Source organism: Delphinus delphis, chromosome 1, assembly GCF_949987515.2.
Source record: "Delphinus delphis chromosome 1, mDelDel1.2, whole genome shotgun sequence".
Classification (NCBI taxonomy): Eukaryota; Metazoa; Chordata; class Mammalia; order Artiodactyla; family Delphinidae; genus Delphinus; species Delphinus delphis.
Window position 1 is genome coordinate 81102570 of NC_082683.1, and position 22661 is coordinate 81125230.

The following is a 22661-nucleotide window of genomic DNA, read 5'->3' on the forward strand; positions in this document are numbered from 1 at the left end:
GTCAAGGAGGGGGTAAAGGGGCTCTAGAGCTAATTCATTCTATTTAATTTTTAAACTTTTTTTTTTCTTGCTTACAAAAGTAATAATGTTTGTTATGAAACAACTTCCTAGCATAGGAAAGTGAAAGCCTTTTACAATCCTCCCTGCTACTGATCACCGCCCTTCCCTGTCGGATCACCAGTCAGGAGATTGGGACTCCGCGACTTTGAGGATTTGTTTCGGGAAGGCGAAGTCCAGCATCGGTCCTCCTACCAGCAGGGGGTGGAGTACTGCAAGCCAGGCGGCCGGCGGGTCTCTCTTCCACACGTCGCTGGCGTGAGCGTCGGCGCTACATACTGCGCCTGCGCACGCGCCACGGCCTTTTTCCCCCCCCGGAGCCGTGCTGGTTTTGCAGCTTGGTGGCGGATAGAGCTTGTGTTCTACAGGATGGTGAGTGTGTATCTCGGTCTCGGGGCTACAGATGCATGGGGGTTCCCCCTCCTTGTCCTAAAGGCAGGCTAGGTTCCGTCTGGCGCTGTGCAGGGATCGGATGCCATTAGATTGCCGGCTCTGCCGTGGTCGGGCTGCAGCTCCCAGCGTGGCCTTAATGGCTGCCACGGCGCACAAGCGGGCGGGGGGAGGGGTTGAAGAAGAGGGGGAGTTGGGGCAGAGGATTGGGGATGGGGTGAGTATAGTAGACAAACGACAGGGTTAGTGCAGGCCCGGCAGAGGGGGCACCGGCAGGCGGCCGGGGCGAGGAGATTGCGTAGAGTCAGTCTCAGACTAGCTGGGGGATGCCTGAGTGGAGACGGGCTGCGGCTCCTCGGACCCAGCTCCACCCATGACTGCTTGGTGGGTTTTCCGGGAGAGCGTCGGGGCTGGCAAATTGTTCGGAAAACCTGTGTTTTGGGGCCGAAGAAGTGGCTTTTAAGCCACAACCGTCAGTAGAACCTGGAGGCTGTGGGGTCTCTGGGCCCCGAAAAGAAGCTCATTTACTTTGGTATGCGTCGCCTGCCTCTTTCTCTATATCGTCGCTGGCTCCGCTTTTTAATGATTCTTCGGGTGGGTGTTGCTTTAGTTGGTGGGGGTCAGTGTTGTTTTAATCGGGAGTAATTGCTGAATATATCCTTGGCCAGTTATGTTTTGTGGCAAGTAATTTAGGCTTTTGAAATACATTTGTGGAAAGAGGGAAATATTAGGTTCTCGAAATGGGACAGTGTTAAGAACAGATTGACGTTTGCAAGATTGCTGTCTTGAACAGTGTTTTGCAAAGTTGGTCACTAGGATTATTGCTGGTCCAATAGGGAACAAAAGTTGAGAGTAAGTTTAAGAATTTAAAATCAATGTGACAGTTTTATATCTGGTGAATATAATAAATTGGCCTGCATTTTGTATGTTTTTTCATTCCATCTTTCCTGCTGATTCATTTTTATTTTGCTTTATGAAACTGTCAGTCTTGACATATGGAAAGTAGGAGAAAAAGTGATTCTTGACTTCAGATTTGAGAAAGTGATGGTTGTGTCTGGATTCACTTTTGAAGTTTAAGTGTTACTTTGTTACACAGTTAACACAAATGTCAAAAGTATCAGAAGCTAAAACATTTATCAAAGTTTTAATAACTTTTTTTTATCTTAAAGGGGTTTGTTAAAGTTGTCAAGAATAAGGCCTACTTCAAGAGATACCAAGTGAAATTTAGAAGACGGCGAGGTATGGTCAGGTTTTCATGTTCACGACATGAAAAGAATCTGCTTTGTAGTGGAATAGACTTTTTTAAATTACTTTTTTTTTTCAGAGGGCAAAACTGACTACTATGCTCGGAAACGATTGGTAATTCAAGATAAAAATAAGTACAACACACCCAAATACAGAATGATAGTTCGTGTAACTAACAGAGATATCATTTGTCAGGTAAGTTGTATTCTAGACGCAAGTAATGGATGGTAACCTCCACCCCCCTCCCCTTCTGCCATCACTGTGGTAGAAAAGTTGTACTTGGGGAGCAAAACACAACATATGCATTAGGTCCATCTAGTCTAGTGCCTGGCACTCCAAGGAACATTGAGTAGTTCTTTTAGTAGGTTTGAAGTTGGAGCCTGGGAAATTGGTACTGTAAAAAGTACTCTGAGGATCAGCTGTTTGGCAATCCTGACCCAGTTTAATTCCATTCACTTTCTAATTGGTGGGGGTGGGGTGGGGGTGGGGGTGGGATTAGAGAAGTTCATGGCACTGTGCTATTTTTGTGGGGGTGGGAGGGTAAATTTGAGACCCAGTAGAAGGTTCTTGCCCATTCCAATTCCAGTAAGATAATAGAATTTATTGTGGACTGAGTTCACTTATCCAATACTTTGAAGAGGTAGGTAGTTGTGAATGTTAAATTAGACTCTTAAGATTATTTTTATTCTTGATTATTGTTCAAAATAGGTTTTAGTAAATACTTAACGAAGGTGTCTCCCATGTAAAAGACTTACAGAAAGTGGCAATTTGCTCCTAGAAGGTAGTTTTCTGGGCTTTTACAACTAGGAAAACTTTTCGTACTTGAGATTTGGAGGAGACAGGCACATTTATTTTCTGGCCAGACTAATTTGTTGGTTGTGAAGGCAATCTCTTCCTCCATACCTAAGTTCAGATAACTAAATATTAGGTTTTCTGAAACATTGTTGGACTTAGATATGCTTAGTTTAAAAGGTGTTTGAAATAATCAGGGATTCCTTTTTGATTTTTCAAAGTGCCTCCTTAATTCACCAGCTTTCCCAGCTCAAGGTCTTTTCAGTATTTCTCAGAAGTAAGGAACTACAGTATAACTTATTCCAAAGGTATTTTAATATTCGATGTCTGTGGTAATTTGAGACTTATGTACTGTGAAATTAGTCAAACATACTTACAAACTCATAAACCTACCTTCTGTAGTTGACCAGGCCATAATTGTTGAAGGTGAGTGGGTTTAACAAAGATCTTAAGTGATGCAGATCTGTGTGTTTTTTTGTTAAATCTTTTGAAAAAGAAGGCACTTAGGAAGTAATCCACAAAACAGTGAAAACAGATTACTAACCTGTTTTTTCTCTTATTGTAGATTGCTTATGCCCGTATAGAAGGAGATATGATAGTTTGTGCAGCTTATGCTCATGAACTCCCGAAGTATGGTGTGAAGGTTGGCCTGACAAATTATGCTGCAGCATATTGTACTGGCCTGCTGCTGGCACGCAGGGTATGTACAAGATTACTTTAAGTGATGTATTTTGGAATTAGCTCACTGGAGTTGTCTGCAACATAGATGGTTCACACATGGATAAGACACCTTCAGCTAGCTGTGGGGAGAGAGGAGTGCCTCCTGTTGCCCTGTGGCTTATAAGGGCGTCACCAGGGAAGATAATTTTATATAAATACCTTGTTTAAGACAGAGATGTACTTTATAATCTGGGGAAGCCTTTTTTTCTGTTTTCTCCCATTTGTTGGGTATATCTAGACCAATAGAATTATTTTGCATTGATGGATATCTGTAATCTGTGCTGTCTGATATGGTAGCCGCTAGCCACATCTAGCTGTTAAGCGCTTGAAATGTGTCTAGTGCTGCTGATAACTGAGTTTTTAACTTAAATATGAATAGCAGGTTGTGGCTAGTTGGTGACTGTCTTGTTGGACAGATCTAGTCAGAAGTGTAGATCTTACCATCAGCGTACATTAAAAATGCAGACTATACCCCACACCTTCAGAATTTATATTCTCATAGGGTGTCCAGGTGATTTATATGCATGCTAAATTTTGAGAAGCAGTGCCTTAAGCTTTTGAGGCGGGGGTAGGCGTTGGTGGGGGGATTCATTTTTGTTTTAATAATCTTTGCCTTTGGGTGGCAACATTTCCTATAAAAGGAAATGAAAATGTGATCTTACCTTGTTTTTGTTTTCTGACCTTGTTTTGCAGTGGAATTGTTAAGCATGCATCATTGTTGGGGACCCACATCTTCACTGGTTATAAACATGTTTGGGTTGGGACATTGTCTTTTATATGAGCATCTTGGTGCAAAGGCACTATAGATAACTAGCAGAGTAGTGGCACATATTAACATAATACAGTGGCAGGGTAGAGCCACAAAAGGTGTTCTCTTCAGCACAGGATCCTACTCATAATACTGTAATCAAATTAAACAAAACTGCCTATGATAATATTTAATATTTGGTGGTTGAATTATAGCTAAATATGACCGAGGAAAGGTGGAGATTACTTCCCTTGAGTAAATATATAAGAATCAAATTTAAGTATCATGTCCTTATTGATTGCTATAGAAATCAAGTATGGACAATGTAGCAGGTTCAGAAACTGTTAAACAGTTATACTTGTTGGTAAAATTGGATATCTGAAATTTCTTTTTGTGGCATTTAAAAATTGATATTTAAAAGCAGATTGGGATAAAGAGAAAAAGTGATTTGGAAGGAAATTTTTTGTCAGGTCATTAAAGTTGTGAATTTTGAGATATTGTTGTTTGAATATATTCTAACAAGCATTTAGATTGGCTTCTTTGTTAATAGCTTCTTAATAGGTTTGGTATGGACAAAATTTATGAAGGCCAAGTCGAGGTGACTGGAGATGAATACAATGTTGAAAGCATTGATGGTCAACCTGGTGCCTTCACCTGTTACTTGGATGCAGGGCTTGCCAGGACTACTACTGGGAATAAAGTTTTTGGGGCCCTGAAGGGAGCTGTCGATGGAGGCTTGTCTATCCCTCACAGGTAATAATAGTATTCAGGGCCTCGTTGCCTGGACTCCAGTACTGCACTGTTTCTAACTGGTTGGGCTGTGGAGATAACTGAACCAATTAGAGTAATAGTAGCTATCATTGTGTACCTGCCATGTGCTGGGTACTGTGCAAAGGGAACCTGGCAGGGTGGGAAGGAACTGTAACATGGTTTATAAATGAAGAGACTGGGGTTCAGGGGTAAAATTATTTGTCCAAGGTTTTAGAGCCAATAAACGGAAGAGCCAGTGTTGAAACCACTACCTTTTCCACCAGTACTCCCCCTATTTTTTTTTGTTTGTTTGTTTAATTCAGAATGAAAATTTGTTTACTGAGTTATGGGGAAATATGGACTCTAGGGGGGGAAAAAGTTTGAGAAAAAGACATAAATTTTTAAACTTTCAACTGGAAATAAGAGTGTAGGCTGTCCTTTGCTATGAAATAAGGAGAACTAACTTCATAGTGGCCTTGGTTCATTTAATGGTATTTAAAGGTGCTTGTGGCATGATTTTCTATCCTGGAATTCAAAAATTAGCTGCTGAATGATGATGTCCCACTAACTGAGCAGTCAGTAGTTGGTCCTTTGGTTGCATATGATGCAATTAATTGTTTCAAGACGGGACTGATGGCAGCTACTGAAATGAATTCCTTCTAGTGAACTGATTTCAACCATTATATACTAAAACATGGAAAACTTTATTTCAGTACCAAACGGTTCCCTGGTTATGATTCAGAAAGCAAAGAATTCAATGCTGAGGTACACCGAAAGCACATCATGGGGCAGAACGTTGCAGATTATATGCGTTACCTGATTGAAGAAGATGAAGATGCTTACAAGAAACAATTCTCTCAATACATAAAGAACAACGTAACTCCAGACATGGTAAAAATTTAACTAAAAATACCTGTATTGGTAAATTTATAGAACTGGGTTTCCTACCTGTTTTGAGTGGGTATGTTAATACAGTTTTATTTCAGGTTAACAGTTAAAAGTTGAATATGGGCATGTTAAAATGAAATTGGGATGTTGCACCTAGGGTAGGTTAAAAGTCAGACAAGATACTGACTTGAGGAGCTGGACTTGTCAACATGCTTTTAGGAATCTCTTAGATGCTGAAGGATGGCAGGCTTCAGGCATCCAAATCTAAAGCCTTTGGTGGCTTTTATGCATTTGGCTGTTCTGTGTTTATAAATTTCATTCATGTGGTCATAATCTACTCCAATATGAGGTGCTAGTTACTAGACTTCACTCATTTTGAGGTCATGGGGAAAAAAAGGTTCTTTCTTCATTCTTAGCAGATAAGTGCTATGTTCTGGACTTTCTCAGTGTCTCAGGCATGCACACAAAAAGGGAGATGTACAGATTCTATCACTAGTTCTGTGTGATGTTGCAAAAGTGAAGGGACCCGTGTTTTCAAAAGTCAGTTTAATGCTGCAAAGTTTATCACCCCTAAAGTTGAGTCTCAGGGCTCTCTCTATTAATACATTGGGGTAATTGATGATGACAGTGCGAGTTTCGATAGCGAAGGCATAGAACACAAAAATCACAGATTATTATAAATATATTACAAATACAGAATTATATGTAAATTGATATATATCAAGTAATTGTTTTTATTAGGTTTTTTTCTGTTGCTGCATATTTTGTATTTGGCATACCTATGTCTGAAAATTATTTTTAAAATAGAGTTATAATTGAGGGAAAGATCACTTTCTGTTTTTGCATTATTTTCCTTTGCTAATAAGCTTTATACAAATGCATGTAGTAACTGCATTTTAAAAAATTTGTTTTTGGCTGCGTTGGGTCTTTGTAGCTGCACACGGGCTTTCTCTAGTTGCGGAGAGCGGGGGCTACTCTTCCTTGTGGTGTGCATGCTTCTCATTGCGGTGGCTTCTCGTTGCGGAGCACGGGCTCTAGGCGTATGGGCGTCAGTAGTTGTGGCTCGTGGGCTCTAGAGCACAGGCTCCGTAGTTGTGGCACACGGGCTTAGTTGCTCCGCGGCATGTGGGATCTTCCCAGACCAGGGCTTGAACCTGTGGGATTCTTAACCACTGAGCCACCAGGGAAGCCCAGTAATTGCATTTTACTCACGTGGAATGAGTAGTTTTAGAGACCTGGATTACCTTGACTCACTCTTCAGGAAGGCTGTAATTGTTACTGAATTTCACACATTTTACAGTTTCTCTTCCTGACTTGATCTTCCATGTGATCAATAGTCATTTGGGGTGGGGGTATTAAAACACTTCAGAGAGTTGCAGCATTGTTTTTTGTTGAATTTTAGAACAAAATTCTCATTAATGTTTCTAATTGGACAGCGGTTTTCTAGGGAAATTCGGGCCTCTTTCTGATTCCACAGAGGCCTGATACTGCTGCCACATACTGGTGATTTGTGGTAGTAGATCAAGAGGTTCCTGGTGTGGGATTCTGGGAATAACTTTTGAAAAGACCTATCAGAAATCAGTGGGAAATAGAAATATGGGGAACGTGGGAGGACAGAGATGTATTTGGCAGTTGCTTGTTAGTCCATGTATTTTTCATCTTAAATCTTAAATGCTGGCATGTATCCATACTTGAATGAAAGAATTTAGGTCAGATGGTTTTAAATGAGCATAAAATGTGTTTCTACAGAAAACAGTTTGTTTTAAACTTAAGTGACTCATGAAGTATAGCTGAATTATTCAGAAATACATGCGAATTTTTCTTGAGGAAGATTGTTGTGTTTTGTGAATAGTGTCAATTCATGTTGCTTATGGTAAAAACTGGGACTTTCTTAGGAAAAGATGGGTTACAAAAAGATATCAATATTGATCTAGTTCAGCTCCTTTTGAGAATCTGGCTTAGAAGGACAAAATAGAGCAAGCAGTAGAAAAGTGTGTTTTATTACTGTTTAGGGCATATGAAATGAAACCAAGTACTGTTTGCTTTGCTTTGTTTCAGATGGAGGAGATGTATAAGAAGGCTCATGCTGCAATACGAGAGAATCCAGTGTATGAGAAGAAGCCTAAGAAAGAAGTTAAAAAGAAGAGGTATGTGTTTTACTGTTTTTTGAAGAGAAAGAGGTTGGGAGGGGTTCCTGCCTTGTTTCATCTCGCTCAGACTCTGAGTGAAGTTGTGCAAACTCGATCACTAGCTCTGCATGATGTTGCAGAGGTGAGGGGAACCAGGTTTGCTAAAGTAATTGTGGTGATAGAAATGTATTGGCCTTGGATGCTACCGAGGTGGCCCATTCTGTCCCAGTACATTGACACTGTCAATTATTGCATTTTTTAATAGGCTAACTAAGGAAGAGAACAGGTATTGGACTTGGGATTATTTGACCTCCATTTTATTACAAAGTGGGTCTTTTTCAAAGTTAAATATTCTCTATTCTCTTTTGCTATGGTTTTTAAAATTTATGTCCCTTTCTCTTCTTTTTACCTTGTTCTGTAGGTGGAACCGTCCCAAAATGTCACTTGCCCAGAAGAAAGATCGGGTAGCTCAGAAGAAGGCAAGCTTCCTTAGAGCTCAGGAACGGGCTGCTGAGAGTTAATAAACCAAACCACAATTTCTATGAAGATTTTTCAGATAAAGACAGTAATAAACTTATTGAACAAGTAGCTGTTTCTGTGTTAAGCTCTTGTTAATGAAACTGTGGGAAGTACCTGAAATTGACAGTATTTTCCTTCCAGAAACAAGTGTAGCTTTTTCCAGAAAATCTTACATATTGCCTCAAAGTTCATACCTTGGGCATCTGTTCTTCCTGACAGGAGTTATCCCTTGAATTGTATGATGTGCAGCTGTCCTTAAAAAGTCTGGCAAGCAACAGACAAACCTTCCCCTAGAAATATTTCTTCCATTCATTTATTGTAACCACACGATGAGTTGGAAGAAAAAGTACCTTCAAAGTTTACAATTTTAAAGTAAGTGAAACTGATGCTACTCCATGGCTTTAGTTCTTGAGAGAGAGCTCTCCAATGAAGGTCATATAATTTTTTTTTTTTTTTTTAGGTCATATAATTTTAACACATTTATCCAGGTGAAACCTTTGAGCAGAAAATACTGGTTCTTTTTAAATTTTATTTATTATTTATTTTTGCGGTACGCGGGCCTCTCACTGTTGTGGCCTCTCTCGTTGCGGAGCACAGGCTCCGGACGTGCAGGCTCAGCGGCCATGGCTCACGGGCCCAGCTGCTCCGCGGCATGTGGGACCTTCCTGGACCGGGTCACGAACCCGCGTCCCCTGCATCGGCAGGTGGACTCTCAACCACTGCGCCACCAGGGAAGCCCGAAAATGCTGGTTCTTTAATTATAAGAGGTGTTTCGTTTTATGGAGTTGAAAGGCCAGATCTGAATAAACACAAAAGAGAGGAGCAAATACTAACCCTTGTATATCAAGTTTACATGAGAAAAAGAGATGGATATATTTACATGCCTCTTGAGAAACAGTCCTTTGGCCAATAGGGAATACTGTTTGTTTGAAAATGGAAAATTATTAATAGGAAGTTTATGATTTCAGAGTCCTGCTCTTAATGTCCCACTTTCCCATAGCTCAGATTCAGGATATGTGTACCTGTGTTAGGTTTGTGGCCTAAAGATACGAGTTTTGAAGACCAGTTGGCTGGCTGATACTAAGATACAGACCCTTAAATCTAGGATGATGAACTCATCCATATTCAGCCTCTAAAACTGGCAATTATATATTGCCAAGTAGAATGCTTCTGATGGGTTTTCAGTGGGTAAGAGCCACTCAACTTTCTGAAGCCACATAAAATGTGATGTCTAAATGAGTTAAGTGTATTTATAAGAAACCATGCTATTAACCCAACATCTGTTTATAAAGGAGTAATTTTAATTTACCTGCTTTGCAGTCTTAATTTCTGTTAATGTGCAAACTTTACCATGCTGAGACATTAGTAAATTTATAAATTTTCTTTTTTAAACAGCAGCTTCAATGCAAACACAATTTCCAGCACTGATATTTTGGCTAACAAATCTACAAAATACTCTGACCGTTGATGTTTATGGAATGAGGCTTTTCACAGCATTTTTAAGTCATTAGTCAAAATAGTTACACAGTGAATGTACTAGGAAATGTACCAGCGTTTCTAAAAGGGCAGGAATGAATATTTTTGGACCTTTTGATCCTATACCTCCTGCCATTACTTCAGCAATCAACATGTATTTTAAGATGATGGCTTCCTTAGGATCAGGGGAAAGGAGTTTTGTGATAACTGGCAAGGATTTGAATCAAGCCATTTAGAAAAAAATGTTCAAGATTTTTCTTTTGAAGTGCTAAATTTCTTAAAATGGTCACAATGTCCAAATGAACTAAGAGTCGTTTGTGTAGGAAATTTTCTTCCACAGTAATGTTTTTAGGTTATTTAGTATCAAAGAATGTTCCATTTCCATTTGATTTGCTGTGACTTTGAGAGCAATACAGGAATACAGCTGCTTTTCTAATTCTTCACGAATTTCAACTGGAGCACCACGCAACAGGTAGTCTTTGAGTAACTGACAGGCTTTTGCCAAGTTTGGTTGGATCACTTCTGAGGTACACTTCATTGTATTCTGATCACAGCTAGTTCGACAATCCGTGCCATAGACACAGTCCAAATCAGACTCACAGTGACGATCCTTTATAAGTTCTTTCAGGTTTGTCTCTGGCACAATTTTTCTCATGTCCACCATTTTCAAATCATACTTATCATTATATCCTAGGTTTTTGGCACTAGTATCGCACATGAGGAAGTTTCCATAGGGGCCATGGAAAACATCTTCCACAAATTCTAGAAGTCCTATGGCTATTTTAGCCTTTCTAGGCCATGATGGTGTGAACAACTGATCCATGCTTCTTCTGAACCCAGATGGAATAAAAAGTTCAATGACCCATGGAAGGCTTATTCCATAAAGAGAGGTATATTCAACACTTTCCATCACATAGAGATCACCACAGAATCCCATTAATTTGGGGGTATGTTCTTTATCTTGAAGTATTACCATGAGAAGAAATTCATTTAATTGAAGAAGTGCCCATGCTGACTTTGCTTCTCCCAAGGAAACCTGGCCATCTTTGTCTCCATCAGCCACTGTCAAGATGAGATTAACCAGTTCAGAGAGGTTGCCTTGGTCACCCAACTTTGCCTGTAAAGATAAGAATTTGGCTAATTATACAGAAGCAATGAAAAACAATCTCATATGTAACATACTAACTTCCTTTACAGGGATAATTACCATGCTAAGTAATAATCTTGCTACTGAATACCCATAGGAGACAATACCTTTCCAAATATTTATGTTTGCTAAGTGAGTCAGAACTATGTTTTATGTACTTGAGGTGAAACCCACTTTGCTAAGTATGTTAAGAAATAGCCACCTTAACGCCCATAGCCTCCTTAGACCTTGTAGATAAATACAGTTAACCAAGCCATTAATTAATCTTTGTCTTATTCATACACTTACTTGCAAAATTGCAGTGTAATTTGCCCATATCCAAAGTTAACGGGTCAACTACAAATTATTTTCTCCTATTTTGTAACTGTTATTATATTAATTATTTTATTCAAGGTGTTCCAATAATGAATGCTACAAGTATTTCCCTGTGGAGACTCTCTGGCATAAAACAGTCTAAAACTGTAAACTGTTCAAAGAAAAGAAAGATTTTGAGTTAAAATATAAGAGCAATAAAAATGAGAAAAAGATTCTTTCCAAAAGTGTAATTATTTTCATTGTTTTTTGGCCATGCCACGTGGCTTGCGGAAGTTCCCCGACCCGTTCTCGAACCCGCACCCTTGGCAGTGAAAGTGCGGAGTCCTAACCACTGGACCCAGGGAATTCCCAATATTTTCATACTTCTATTTAATCTCTGAGTATTTCTTTAAATTAAAAAAATAATTTGCGGGCTTCCCTGGTGGCGCAGTGGTTGAGAGTCTGCCTGCCGATGCAGGGGACACGGGTTTGTGCCCCGGTCTGGGAAGATCCCACATGCCGCGGAGCTGCTGGGCCCGTGAGCCATGGCCGCTAGCCTGCGCGTCCAGAGCCTGTGCTCCGCAACGGGAGAGGCCACAACAGTGAGAGGCCCGCGTACCGCAAAAAAAAAAAAAAAAAAAAAAAAAAAAAAAATTGGAATCAGTCTACTAATTCTATTTCACCTTTTTAAAAAAAGTGTATCAGTTTTAATGTCAAGCTATAGAGCAGCCCATCTACTTAATGAACTCTCACATCTGGACATTTTTAGTGATAGTAATGTTAAACACCCTCCATACATTTTTTTCTTTGAATTATTTCCTCAAGATAGAGTCCCTGATATAGGTCAAAGAATACCAACATTTTTATGGCTTAGAATGAGGTCCTGCCAGCTTCCAGAAGAGTACCACTTCACACTAGCAACATGTGAATGCATATACTTACTTTAAAGAGACTGTAGACCATTTCTTTGAATTTCTGTACAGTAGTTCCCCTAGTTGGCTTATCAAATAGCACTATTTCTTTCCTTGGTTCCAATTCAGTTCCAAAATCAAGATGAAGTGCTTGTTCCATTTGACATTTCACAACACCTGGTAGATTATCCCAAATCCCTAAATACATCTGTGAAAAGAATGACAAGTTATGCTTTAGGCAGAGTAGAAAACTCTAATCTACCACGATATTTTTAGTGTCCTCCTCTTAAAAAAACACACAAGCAACAAAACCGAGATTGAGCTGACTTCCTGAATTGCAAATTTGAAATCATACTTCAAAGCTTTTTTCCTTAATTTTGTTAAATTATAAAAGTATTGCATACCTAAATATATATGTATATTTTTGACCATGGTCATCAGTTTTATTATTTTCCATTTATTAAATTGTAAAATATCAAAAATAGAAAATTTACCATCTTAACTATTTTTAACATACAGTTCAGTGGTATTAGATTCATGAGGTTGTGCTACCATCACCTGTCTGTCTCCAGAACTCTTTTCATTTTGTAAAATTGAAACTCTCTACTCCCTGTTCCCCTTCTTCCCCCTGCCCCCAGCTCATCACCAGTCCACTTTCTGTCTTTATGATTTTGACTACTCAGTCTAAGTATCTCATATAAGTGGAATCATACAGAATCTGTCCTTTTGTGACTGGCTTATTTCATAATGTCCTGAAGGTTTAACCACATTGTAGCATGTATCACAATTTCCTTCCTTTTTAAAGCTGAATACTATTACATTGTAGGAATATCCCACATTTTGCATTTCCTTTCATCCACTGATTGACACTTGGGTTGCTTCCATGTTTTAGCTATTGTGAATATTATGAACATGGATATACAAATATCTCTTCGAGATCCTGATTTCAATTCTTTTACATATATACCCAGAAGTGGAATTTCTGAATCATAGGGTCATGCTACTTTTAATTTTTTGAGGAGCTGCCAACCTGTTTTTCTCAGCGGCTACACCATTTTACATTCCCACCAACAGTGGATTCCAGTTTTTCTGCCTTATTGCCAACACTTGTTATTTTCTTTTTTTTTTTTCCAGAATAAACTCACAGTTTTATTTTACTGAGCAATGCTTGTCCTGCGTTGTTTTTACCACTTGTCAATATTTCACACTCTATACAATCAGAAAATGATTCCAAGGACACGTAGCAATCCTTCTTTTCTGGTTTTTTTGATAGTAGCCATCCTGATGGGTGTGAGGTGGTATCTCACCGTGTGCTTTTTTTTTCTTAGTTCTCCGACCATGTATCGAACCCACACGTCAGCAGTGAAAGTGCGAAGTCCTAACCACTGTACTGCCAAACAATTCCCTAATTGTGGTTTTGATTTGCATTTCCCTAATGACCAGTGATGCTGAGCATCTTTTCATACACTTATTGCACATTTGTATACCTTTTTTCGAGAATGAATCCGGCTGTTTGTTTTTTTGTTGTTGAGTTTTAGGAGCCCTCTATATAGTCTATATATTAATCCCTTATCAGATATATGATTTGCAAATATTTCCTCCCATTCTGTGAGCTTCTTTTTTATTCTACTGATATTGTCTTTTGATGCACAATATTTAAAAATTTTCATGAAGTACAATTTGTCTATTTTTTCTTTTGTTGCCTGTGGCTTTGGAGTCATATGCAAGAAATAATTGCCAAACCCAATGTCACGAAGCTTTTGCCCTATGTTTTCATCTAAGAGTTTTATTTTTTATTTTTCAAAATATTTATTTATTTATTTATCTGGTTGTGCCAGGTCTTAGTTGCGGTAGGAGGGCTCCTTAGTTGCAGCATGCATGTGGGATCTAGTTCCCTGACCAGGGATCGAACCCGGGCCCCCTGCACTGGGAGCACAGAGTCTTAACCACTGCGCCACCAGGGGAGTCCCTAAGAGTTTTATAGTTTTAGTTCTTACCATTAGATCTTTGATCCATTTTTGACTTAAATTTTGAGAATGGTGTTAGGTAAGGGTCCACCTTCATTCTTTTGCATGTGTATATCCAGCTTTCCCAGTACCATCTGTTGAAACGACAGTCCTTTTCCTATTGAATGGTCTTAGCACCCTTGTCAAAAATCATTTGAGGGACTTCCCTGGTGGCACAGTGGTTAAGAATCTGTCTGCCAATGCAGGGGACACGGGTTCGATCCCTGGTCCAGGAAGATCCCACATGCCGCGGAGCAACTAAGCTCACGAGCCACAACTACTGAGCCCATGTGCTGCAACTACTGAAGCCTGCATGCCTACAGCCCGAGCTCCGGAACAAGAGAAGCTACTGCAATGAGAAGCTCATGCACCGCAATGAAGAGTAGCCCCTACTCGCTGCAACTAGAAAAAGCCCGTGCACAGCAACAAAGACCCAATGCAGCCAAAAAAAAAAAAAAAAAGAATCATTTGACCATATATGTGAGGGCTCTCTGTTCTATTCCACTAGTCTATATATCCGTCCTTATTCCACTACCACATTGTTTGATTACTGCAGCTTTATAGTAAGATTTGAAATCAGGAAGTGAGTCCTCCAGCTTTCTGGTATTTTTTTCAGGATTGTTTTGGCTATTTAGGGTCCCTTGAGATTGCATACGAATTTTAGGACTTTTTCTATTTCTGCAAAAAATTTTCTTTGGGATTTTGCTCAGGATTGCACTGAATCTTGATCATGCTGGGTAACATTAACATCTTAAAAATATTGTCTTCCAATCTATGAACATGGGATGTGATTACATTTGTTTATGTCTTTAATTTCTTTCAGCAATGTTTTGAAGTTTTCACTGTACAAGTCTTTCACCTCTTGGTTAAGTTAGTTCCTAAGTATTCTTCTTGATGCAATTATAAATGCAATGGTTTTCTTAATTTCTTTTCTGGATTGTTCATTGTTAGTGTATAGAAATGCAATTGATTTTTGTGTGTGGACTTTGAATTCATTTATTAGTTCTAATGATTTTTTTGTGGAATCTTTAGGTTTTTCTACAAAGAAGATCATATCCTCTGTCAACAGAGATAATTTTACTTTTTCCTTTCCCATTTGGATACCTTTTATTTCTTTGTTTAATTGATCTGGCCAGAACTTCCAGTACTATGTTGAATAGAAGTGGTGAAAGTGGGCATCCTTGCCTTGTTCTTAGATGAAAAGCTTTCAGTCTTTCACTATTGAGTATGATGTTAACTATGGGTTTTTCACGTAAGTGTTTTTAGTATGTTGAGGTAGTTGCCTTCTATTCCTAGTTTGCTGTGTGTTTTTATCATGAATTTTGTCAAATGCCTTTTCTGCATCAATTGCGATGATCCTTTTTTTCTCCTTCATTCTGTTTATTTGGTGTATTACACTGCTCAATTCTCATATGTTGAACCAGCAAAAGTTAATAAGGATTAATGTGGGACTTCCCTGGTGGTCCACTGGCCAGTGGTTGGGACTCCGAGCTTCCACTGCAGGGGGCATGGATTTGATCCTTGTTTGGGGAACTAGGATCCTACATGCCTCATGGCGCAGCCAAAAAAAAGAAGGACTGGTGCTAGCTCTTCTTTAAATGTTTGGTAGAATCTACCAGTGAAGCCCACACGTGCAGGGCTTTTCTTGTTGGGAGGCCTGATTACCAATTCAGTCTCCTTACTAGTTATAGGTCTATGCAGATTTTCTATTTCTTAGTAGGTTTTGTGTTTCTAGGAATTTGCCCATTTCATCTAGATTATCCAATTTGTTGGTGTACAATTGTTCACTGTACTCTCATATAATCTTTTTTATTTATGTAGAACTGATAGTAATGTCCCCGCTTCATTTCTGATTTTAGTTATTTGAGTCTTCTCTGTTTCTCAGTCCATCTAGCTAAAGGTTTGTCAAATTTTGTTGACCTTTTCAAAGAACCAACTTTTGGTTTCATTGATTTTCTTTATTATTATTTCTTTATTATTGTTTTTCTAGTCTCTATTTCCTTTATCTCTGCTGTAATCCATAGTATTTCCTTCCTTCTGCTAGGTTTGGGTTTAGTTTGCTCTTCATTTTATAATTCCTTATGTTGTAAAGTTTGATTGTTTATTTGAGATCTTTCATATTTCTAATATGTTTATAGATGTAAATATAATTTTTTAAAAGTCAAATTACACAGAAAGATAAAAGGAAAAGTTCTACACCCATTTCTCTAATTCCCAGAATTAGTCACTATTAACTATCTAGCTATTTATCAAACTAACATTATATGGTGCTTTACTCTGTGCTACAGTCTACTAATTTATCTTACTCCCTATAACAACCTTATGCAGTAGATACTATTATTATCCTGATTTAACTGATAGAAAAACGGAAGCAGAAAGAAGTGAAGCAGCATGATGAAGGGAATACAATAGTGGCAAAGCCAACATATTAACCCAGGCAGTCTAGTCATGCTTATATATAAAAACCAAATATGACCATATTAATTGGTAATAATATTAATCACTCCTCTGCGTCAAACCCTCTAATTCAATCAGAATAAAGTCCAAAGCCCTTTTCATTGTCTGCTAGGCTTCTTATGAGCTGGCCTGCTTCTCTAACCTGATCTTTTTTTTTTTTTTTTTTTGCGGTACGCGGGCCTCTCACCGTTGTGGCCTCTCCCCTTGCGGAGCACAGGCTCCGGACGCGCAGCCTCCGCGGCCACGGCTCACGGGCCCAGCCGCTCCGCGGCATGTGGGATCCTCCCGGACCGGGGCACGAACCCGCGTCTCCTGCATCGGCAGGCGGACTCTCAACCACTGCGCCACCAGGGAAGCCCTCTAACCTGATCTTTACCACTTACTCCCTGGGTCTCTATATCCCATCTACATGTGTCTTCTCTATGTTTCTTGAACCTATCAGCATTATTCCTGTTTCATGACCTCCTTCACTTGCTGTTGGTTTTGCCTGGAATGCACTCTCACCGATCTTCATACGGCTGGTTCCTTCACATCATTCAAGTCTCAGCCCAGATATCACTTTAGGGAGGGCTTCCCCAACCCCCTACCTAAAATAGATCCGTCTTCCATCACAGGTCACTCTCTAACCCATGACCCCATTTTATTTTCTTCACAGCCCTTACCAATGTCTGAAATGATCTTATATCTTTTTTAAATTTTTACCTATTTATTTATTTATTTATCTATTGGCTGCGTTGGGTCTTTGTTGCTATGCGCGGGCTTTCTCTAGTTGCAGCGAGCAGGGGCTACTCTTCGTTGCAGTGCACTGGCTTCTCATTGCAGTGGCTTCTCTTGTTGCAGAGCATGGGCTCTAGGTGCGCGGGCTTCAGTAGTTGTGACACGTGGGCTTCAGTAGTTGTGGCTCGTGGGCTCTAGAGTGCAGGCTCAGTAGCTGTGGTGCATGGGCTTAGTTGCTCCGTGGCATGTGGGATCTTCCCGGACCAGGGATCAAACCCGTGTCCCCTGCATTGGCAGGCAGATTCCTAACCACTGCACCATGAGGAAGTCCATGAAATGATTTTATTTCTTTATCGACTCTTTTATCATTTGTCCTCTTTCAAATGAAACATAAGGCATATGAGGCCAGAGGCTTTGTCTGTCTTATTCCCCATGGTCTCTCCCAATGCCTTAAGCAGTACCTAGCACATAGTAGATACTCAAATATTGGACTTTATTTCAGAAATCCTCTTAAACATGGCTAGTAGTGTAGACTTAAAATCTATTTTAAATTTCTATAAGATGAATGAGTATTTATATTGGAAACTTAGAAATAATTTGAAGAAAAAAGATGAACATAAAAATCGTGCAATATTCCACTGCCCAAGGATAACCAGTGTTGTTTGTTTTTTCTTTATAAATTTATTTATTTTATTTATTTATTTTTGGCTGCATTGGGTCTTCGTTGCTGCGTGCAGGTTTTCTCTAGTTGCAGCAAGTGGGGGCAACTCTTCGTTGCAGTGCAAACCTGCTCTGCAAGTTTCTTAACCTTGTGACCTCTCTTGCCTCAGTTTCTTTAACAATAAAATGGAAATAATGATAATACCTCTTTCATAGGGAGGTTGTGAGGATCAAAGAGAAATACATGAAAAGTTCTTAGAACAATGTTGACATATAGAAAACAATATAACAAACACCTGTGTACCTACTATCTTCACAACAGACCTTAACCTTTTGCCATATTTGCTTCATTTTTTAAAAACATTTATTTTATTTATTTATTTTTGGCTATGCTGGGTCTTCATTGCTGCACGCGGGCTTTCTCTAGTTGCAGCGAGCAGGGGCTACTCTTCATTGTGGTGCGCGGGCTTCTTATTGCGGTGGCTTCTCTTGTTGCAGAGCATGGGCTCTAGGCATGCAGGCTTCAGTAGTTGTGGCACATAGGCTCAGTAGTTGTGGCTCACGGGCTCTAGAGTACAGGCTCAGTAGCTGTGGCACATGGGCTTAGCTGCTCCGTGGCATGCGGGATCTTCCCGGACCAGGGCTCAAACCCATGTCCCCTGCATTGGCAGGCGGATTCTTAACCACTGTGCCACTAGGGAAGTCCCTAGGAAGTGTTTTTAAAAAGATTTAAAAAGGAAGTGTTAGAAGGTTGATTGCACTTGCTTTTACCTTAGGATATCGTGCTACTTAAGGAATTGCTTAGAGATCTGTTCTAGAATCTATTAATAAATAGTGATGGAAGCTATCAAGTTATATCTTTCCAATGGATTTTAACTTTTTTTTTTTTTTTTTGCGGTACACGGGCCTCTCACTGCTGTGGCCTCTCCCGTTGCGGAGCACAGGCTCCGGACGTGCAGGCTCAGCGGCCATGGCCCACGGGCCCAGCCGCTCCGCGGCATGTGGGATCTTCCTGGACCGGAGCACGAACCCATGTACCCTGCATCGGCAGGCGGACTCTCAACCACTGCGCCACCAGGGAAGCCCTGGATTTTAACTTTTTTAAAAAATAAATTTTATTTATTTATTTATTTATTTAGGCTGCATTGGGTCTTCATTGCTGCGCACGGGCTTTCTTTAGTTACAGCAAGCGGGGGCTACCCTTCGTTGTGGTGCGCGGGCTTCGCATTGCGGTGGCTTCTCTTGTTGCGGAGCACAGGCTCTAGGTGCGCGGGCTTCAGTAGTTGCGGCATGCAGGCTCAGTAGTTGTGGCTCATGGGCTCTAGAGCGCAGGCTCAGTAGTTGCAGCGGACAGGCTTAGTTGCTCCACGGCATGTGGGATCTTCTCGGACCAGGGACCGAACCTGCGTCCCCTGCATTGGCAGGCAAATTCTTAACCACTGCGCCACCAGAGAAGTCCCGGTTTTGATGTTTTGTTGTATTTTCTTCTAGCACAATGGTGTCCTATTGTTTTAATTTATATTTCTTTGATGATAGGTGAGGTAGAACTTTTCTTTCATTATGCTTATCAGCTATTTATAGTTCTTCTTTTGTGATTTAGCTCATCCTGTCCTCTGCCCATGCCTCTAGTTTAATTCTTCATTCAGGTATGAGCTCAAATTTTATCTTAGAAAGGTCCTCCCTGTTCACCTCTTCTAAAGCATATTTCTACCCTCATCATCCCCTACATTTTTGATCAACCCACCCTGTGTACAACCTATATAAAACACACTACGTTCTGTAATTTCCTTGCTTATTTATTTATCTATCAACTGTTTATGTTCCCCATCCCTCTGGAATAATGTGACTCACAGGGAAGTTATCTTATCTATCTTAATCACCACTATTTTCCTAATAACTAAAACAGTGTCTGGAACATGCTGGAAATAGGGGATTTATAAACATCTGTTGGATGAGTGAATCAATGCATGCACAATTGAAGTATTTAAAATGTCCTAAAGTTCTAGTTCAAGAATGCTCTTAACAATGCTTTAATTTAGTTTAAGGTAAAATCAGAGAGCACCATAAATCTGGACTGTTTATTCATAATGTCCATACCTGATTGTTGGGCTTGGTTGATAAGCATTTTCCAAAGTAAAGAGTTTCTGTGACACAAAGGCTATTACATGCGGGCCCATCAATAACTCCAGTCTTGTACTTGTCACACTAAAAACCAGGAAATAGAAAAGTAGTTAATAGAAAAATGTTCTTAAGAAGAAACATATTAAAATATTTTCAAATTAAGCAATTGACAAAGGATTAATCTCCAAAATATACAAACAGCTCATGCAGCTCTATGTCAAAAAAAACAACAACCCAATCAAAAAATGGGCAGAAGATCTAAATAGACATTTCTCCAAAGAAGATATACAGACTGCCAACAAACACATGAAAGAATGCTCAACATCACTAATCATCAGAGAACTGCAAATCAAAACTACAATGAGATATCACCTCACACCAGTCAGAATGGCCAACATCAAAAAATCTACAAACAATAACTGCTGGAGAGGGTGTGGAGAAGAGGGAACCCTCCGGCACTGTTGGTGGGAATGTAAATTGATACAGCCATGATGGAGAACAGTATGGAGGTTCCTTAAAAAACTAAAAATAGAATTATCATACGATCCAGCAATCCCACTCCTGGGCACATATCCGGAGAAAACCATAATCTGAAAAGATACATGCACCCCAGTGTTCACTGCAGCACTATTTACAATATCCAAGACATGGAAGCAACCTAAATGTCCATCGACAGAGGAATGAATAAAGAAAATGTGGCATATGTATAATGGAATATTACTCAGCCATAAAAAATAATGAAATAATGCCATTTGCAGCAACATGGATGGACCTAGAGATTATCATACTAAGTGAAGTAAGTCAGAAAGAGAAAGACAAATGTCATATGATATCACTTACATGTGGAATCCAAAAAAAAGATACAAATGAACTTATTTATAAAACAGAAACAGTCTTACAGATATCAAAAACAAACTTATGGTTACCAAAGGGGACAGAGCGGGGAGGGATAAATCAGGAGCTTGGGATGAACACACACACACTACTATATATAAGATAGATAACCAACAAGGACATACTGTATATAGCACAGGGAACTCTACTCAATATTCTATGATAACCTTTAAGAGCAAACAATCTAAAAAAGAATATATGTATATGTATAACTGAATCACTTTGCTGTACACCTGAAACTAACACATTGTAAATCAACTATACACCAAGAAAATTAAAATTAAAAAAGAAAAAACATATTAAAGACACCATAAAGAGATATCTATATTCTTTAAGAGAAAGTCCTATGATGAAAAGAATTCAGGCTTTGGATCGGGACAGACTTGGATTTGAATACAAGCTCTGCTCCTTACTAGCTATATAATGATGAGAAATCTTGTTGTGACTAGGGTGTGCATAGAATTTTGAAACTGTTTTTCCCACTTAGCGTGGCCTGAGGTGGTATGGTACCTACTCTCTGTGAGAAGGTAGGCATTCAATTTTTAAAAACGGCTCAATTTTAAAATAAAAAATAAAGTTTTAAATACCAAAATATTTTAAAATAACAAAATTAAGTCACGTCTGTCATCTTGTCATCTTTGATATTGCCCCCAAAAAAGAAAAAGATGGGAATTCCCTGGCAGTGCAGCAGTTAGGACTCTTAGCTCTCACTGCCGAGGGCCTGGGTTCAATCCCTGGTCAAGGAACTACGATCCTACAAGCCATGTGGCACAGCCGAAAAAAAAAAAGGAAACCAAACGCTTTGACAAAATAAGGTACCAGTGTAACCCTAAGGCACAATAAATAAGGATGGCCTGCAAAATACAGTGAAAACTACAGCAGAGTACAAAAGGATGCAAAAGGATTAAATACCTGCTGTGACCTCACTTCTCAGACAAAGTTGGCGGAGCACTAAATAGGTGGTACACCAGAGGAACAGAACCATCACTCTGGTTTGCAATGAAAGTTTAAGGGGCACAAGCTGTGGGAACTTCCAAGGACTCTATCTGGCATTGTAAAGTAGCGGGGCAAGGCAGTGCTGATTGATAAAATCCTTAAAAATGTTATCTATGTTGGAGGCAGTCTGTAAATAAACTAAGCATTGGGAGAGACTATATTATGAGCATCTCTGTAGTTGCTGGGGAGATAGACAGGCTAAACCAATCTGTGTGAGTGTCTCCATCTCATCTTTTTTTCTCTTTTACCCCCCCCCCCACACACACACAAACTCTGGGCCACAGAAGTTTCACCACTTGCTCATTTCACTGTCCCAGTTGATTCCTGCAAATAGTGGTTGAAGAACTCCTTTCATTCAGTAATGAGTAATACTCAAAAGAAAACAAGCAGGAGATCTATACAGCAAATGTACAAGGAAAAGGAGGAAAGGAATAGGAAAAGGACATGTCAAATAAAGAAATTTTCCAGAAAAATACTGCCATGAAGCACACCAAACATACTGTTATGAATTCAAAGGACTTAATGAAACAGTTTAAAATAATGTCTCAAAGCAGAAGACATAATGAGAGACAAAAGAAGTAAATGTAAAATAAGCAAGCAGAACTCAAAAATTAAGAAAAAGAAAAAAATCGAAGAAATTAAAGTCACATTATGAATGGGGAAAAAGGGGGGGCAGACAAAAATAACAACATAGTAAGACTTATGAGGGCTAGGTTGAAAAAGTGAGCAAAATGAAATGGAAAT

The 22661-nt window shown here is 39.4% G+C and overlaps 2 protein-coding genes and 2 non-coding genes across 5 annotated transcripts in view; 3 read left to right on the forward strand and 1 right to left on the reverse strand.

Moving 5' to 3' along the window:
* The first annotated feature begins 327 nt into the window (after positions 1–327).
* Positions 328–8307, forward strand: RPL5 (ribosomal protein L5). 2 transcript variants are annotated; one of them, XM_060025654.1, is made up of 8 exons: positions 328–429; positions 1617–1686; positions 1772–1887; positions 3050–3184; positions 4503–4705; positions 5416–5590; positions 7649–7737; positions 8141–8307. In XM_060025654.1, the coding sequence occupies exons 1-8, from the start codon at positions 427–429 to the stop codon at positions 8238–8240; spliced, it is 891 nt and encodes a 296-aa protein (XP_059881637.1). In that variant the 5' UTR covers positions 328–426; the 3' UTR covers positions 8241–8307. The 2 variants fall into 2 exon arrangements, with proteins under 2 accessions (XP_059881637.1, XP_069397309.1); XM_069541208.1 differs by having other exon boundaries at positions 335–429; positions 5416–5593.
* LOC132416320 (small nucleolar RNA SNORD21) lies at positions 5248–5343 on the forward strand. The gene has a single exon (XR_009517562.1). It is a non-coding gene; the product is annotated as a small nucleolar RNA SNORD21 (small nucleolar RNA).
* On the forward strand, positions 7823–7955 carry LOC132416375 (small nucleolar RNA SNORA66). Its single transcript, XR_009517577.1, has one exon. It is a non-coding gene; the product is annotated as a small nucleolar RNA SNORA66 (small nucleolar RNA).
* Positions 8308–8702: 395 nt separating the features above from the next.
* Positions 8703–22661, reverse strand: part of DIPK1A (divergent protein kinase domain 1A) — a 119941-nt gene continuing 105982 nt past the window's right edge. Inside the window, exons 3-5 of the mRNA XM_060025641.1 lie at positions 20004–20111; positions 12098–12274; positions 8703–10831 (exon numbers count right to left, since the gene is read on the reverse strand). Of these exons, the coding sequence (XP_059881624.1) occupies positions 10019–10831; positions 12098–12274; positions 20004–20111 (1098 nt within the window). The 3' untranslated portion in view covers positions 8703–10018. The remainder of the gene's footprint in view (positions 10832–12097; positions 12275–20003; positions 20112–22661) is intronic.

Bases quoted from the DNA above. Each gene is read 5' to 3' on its own strand.
- RPL5 (XM_069541208.1), top strand. The intron at 1,687-1,771 runs GTATGGTCAGGT...TTTTTTTTTCAG, and splicing joins GAAATTTAGAAGACGGCGAG to AGGGCAAAACTGACTACTAT. The intron at 4,706-5,415 runs GTAATAATAGTA...ACTTTATTTCAG, and splicing joins GGCTTGTCTATCCCTCACAG to TACCAAACGGTTCCCTGGTT.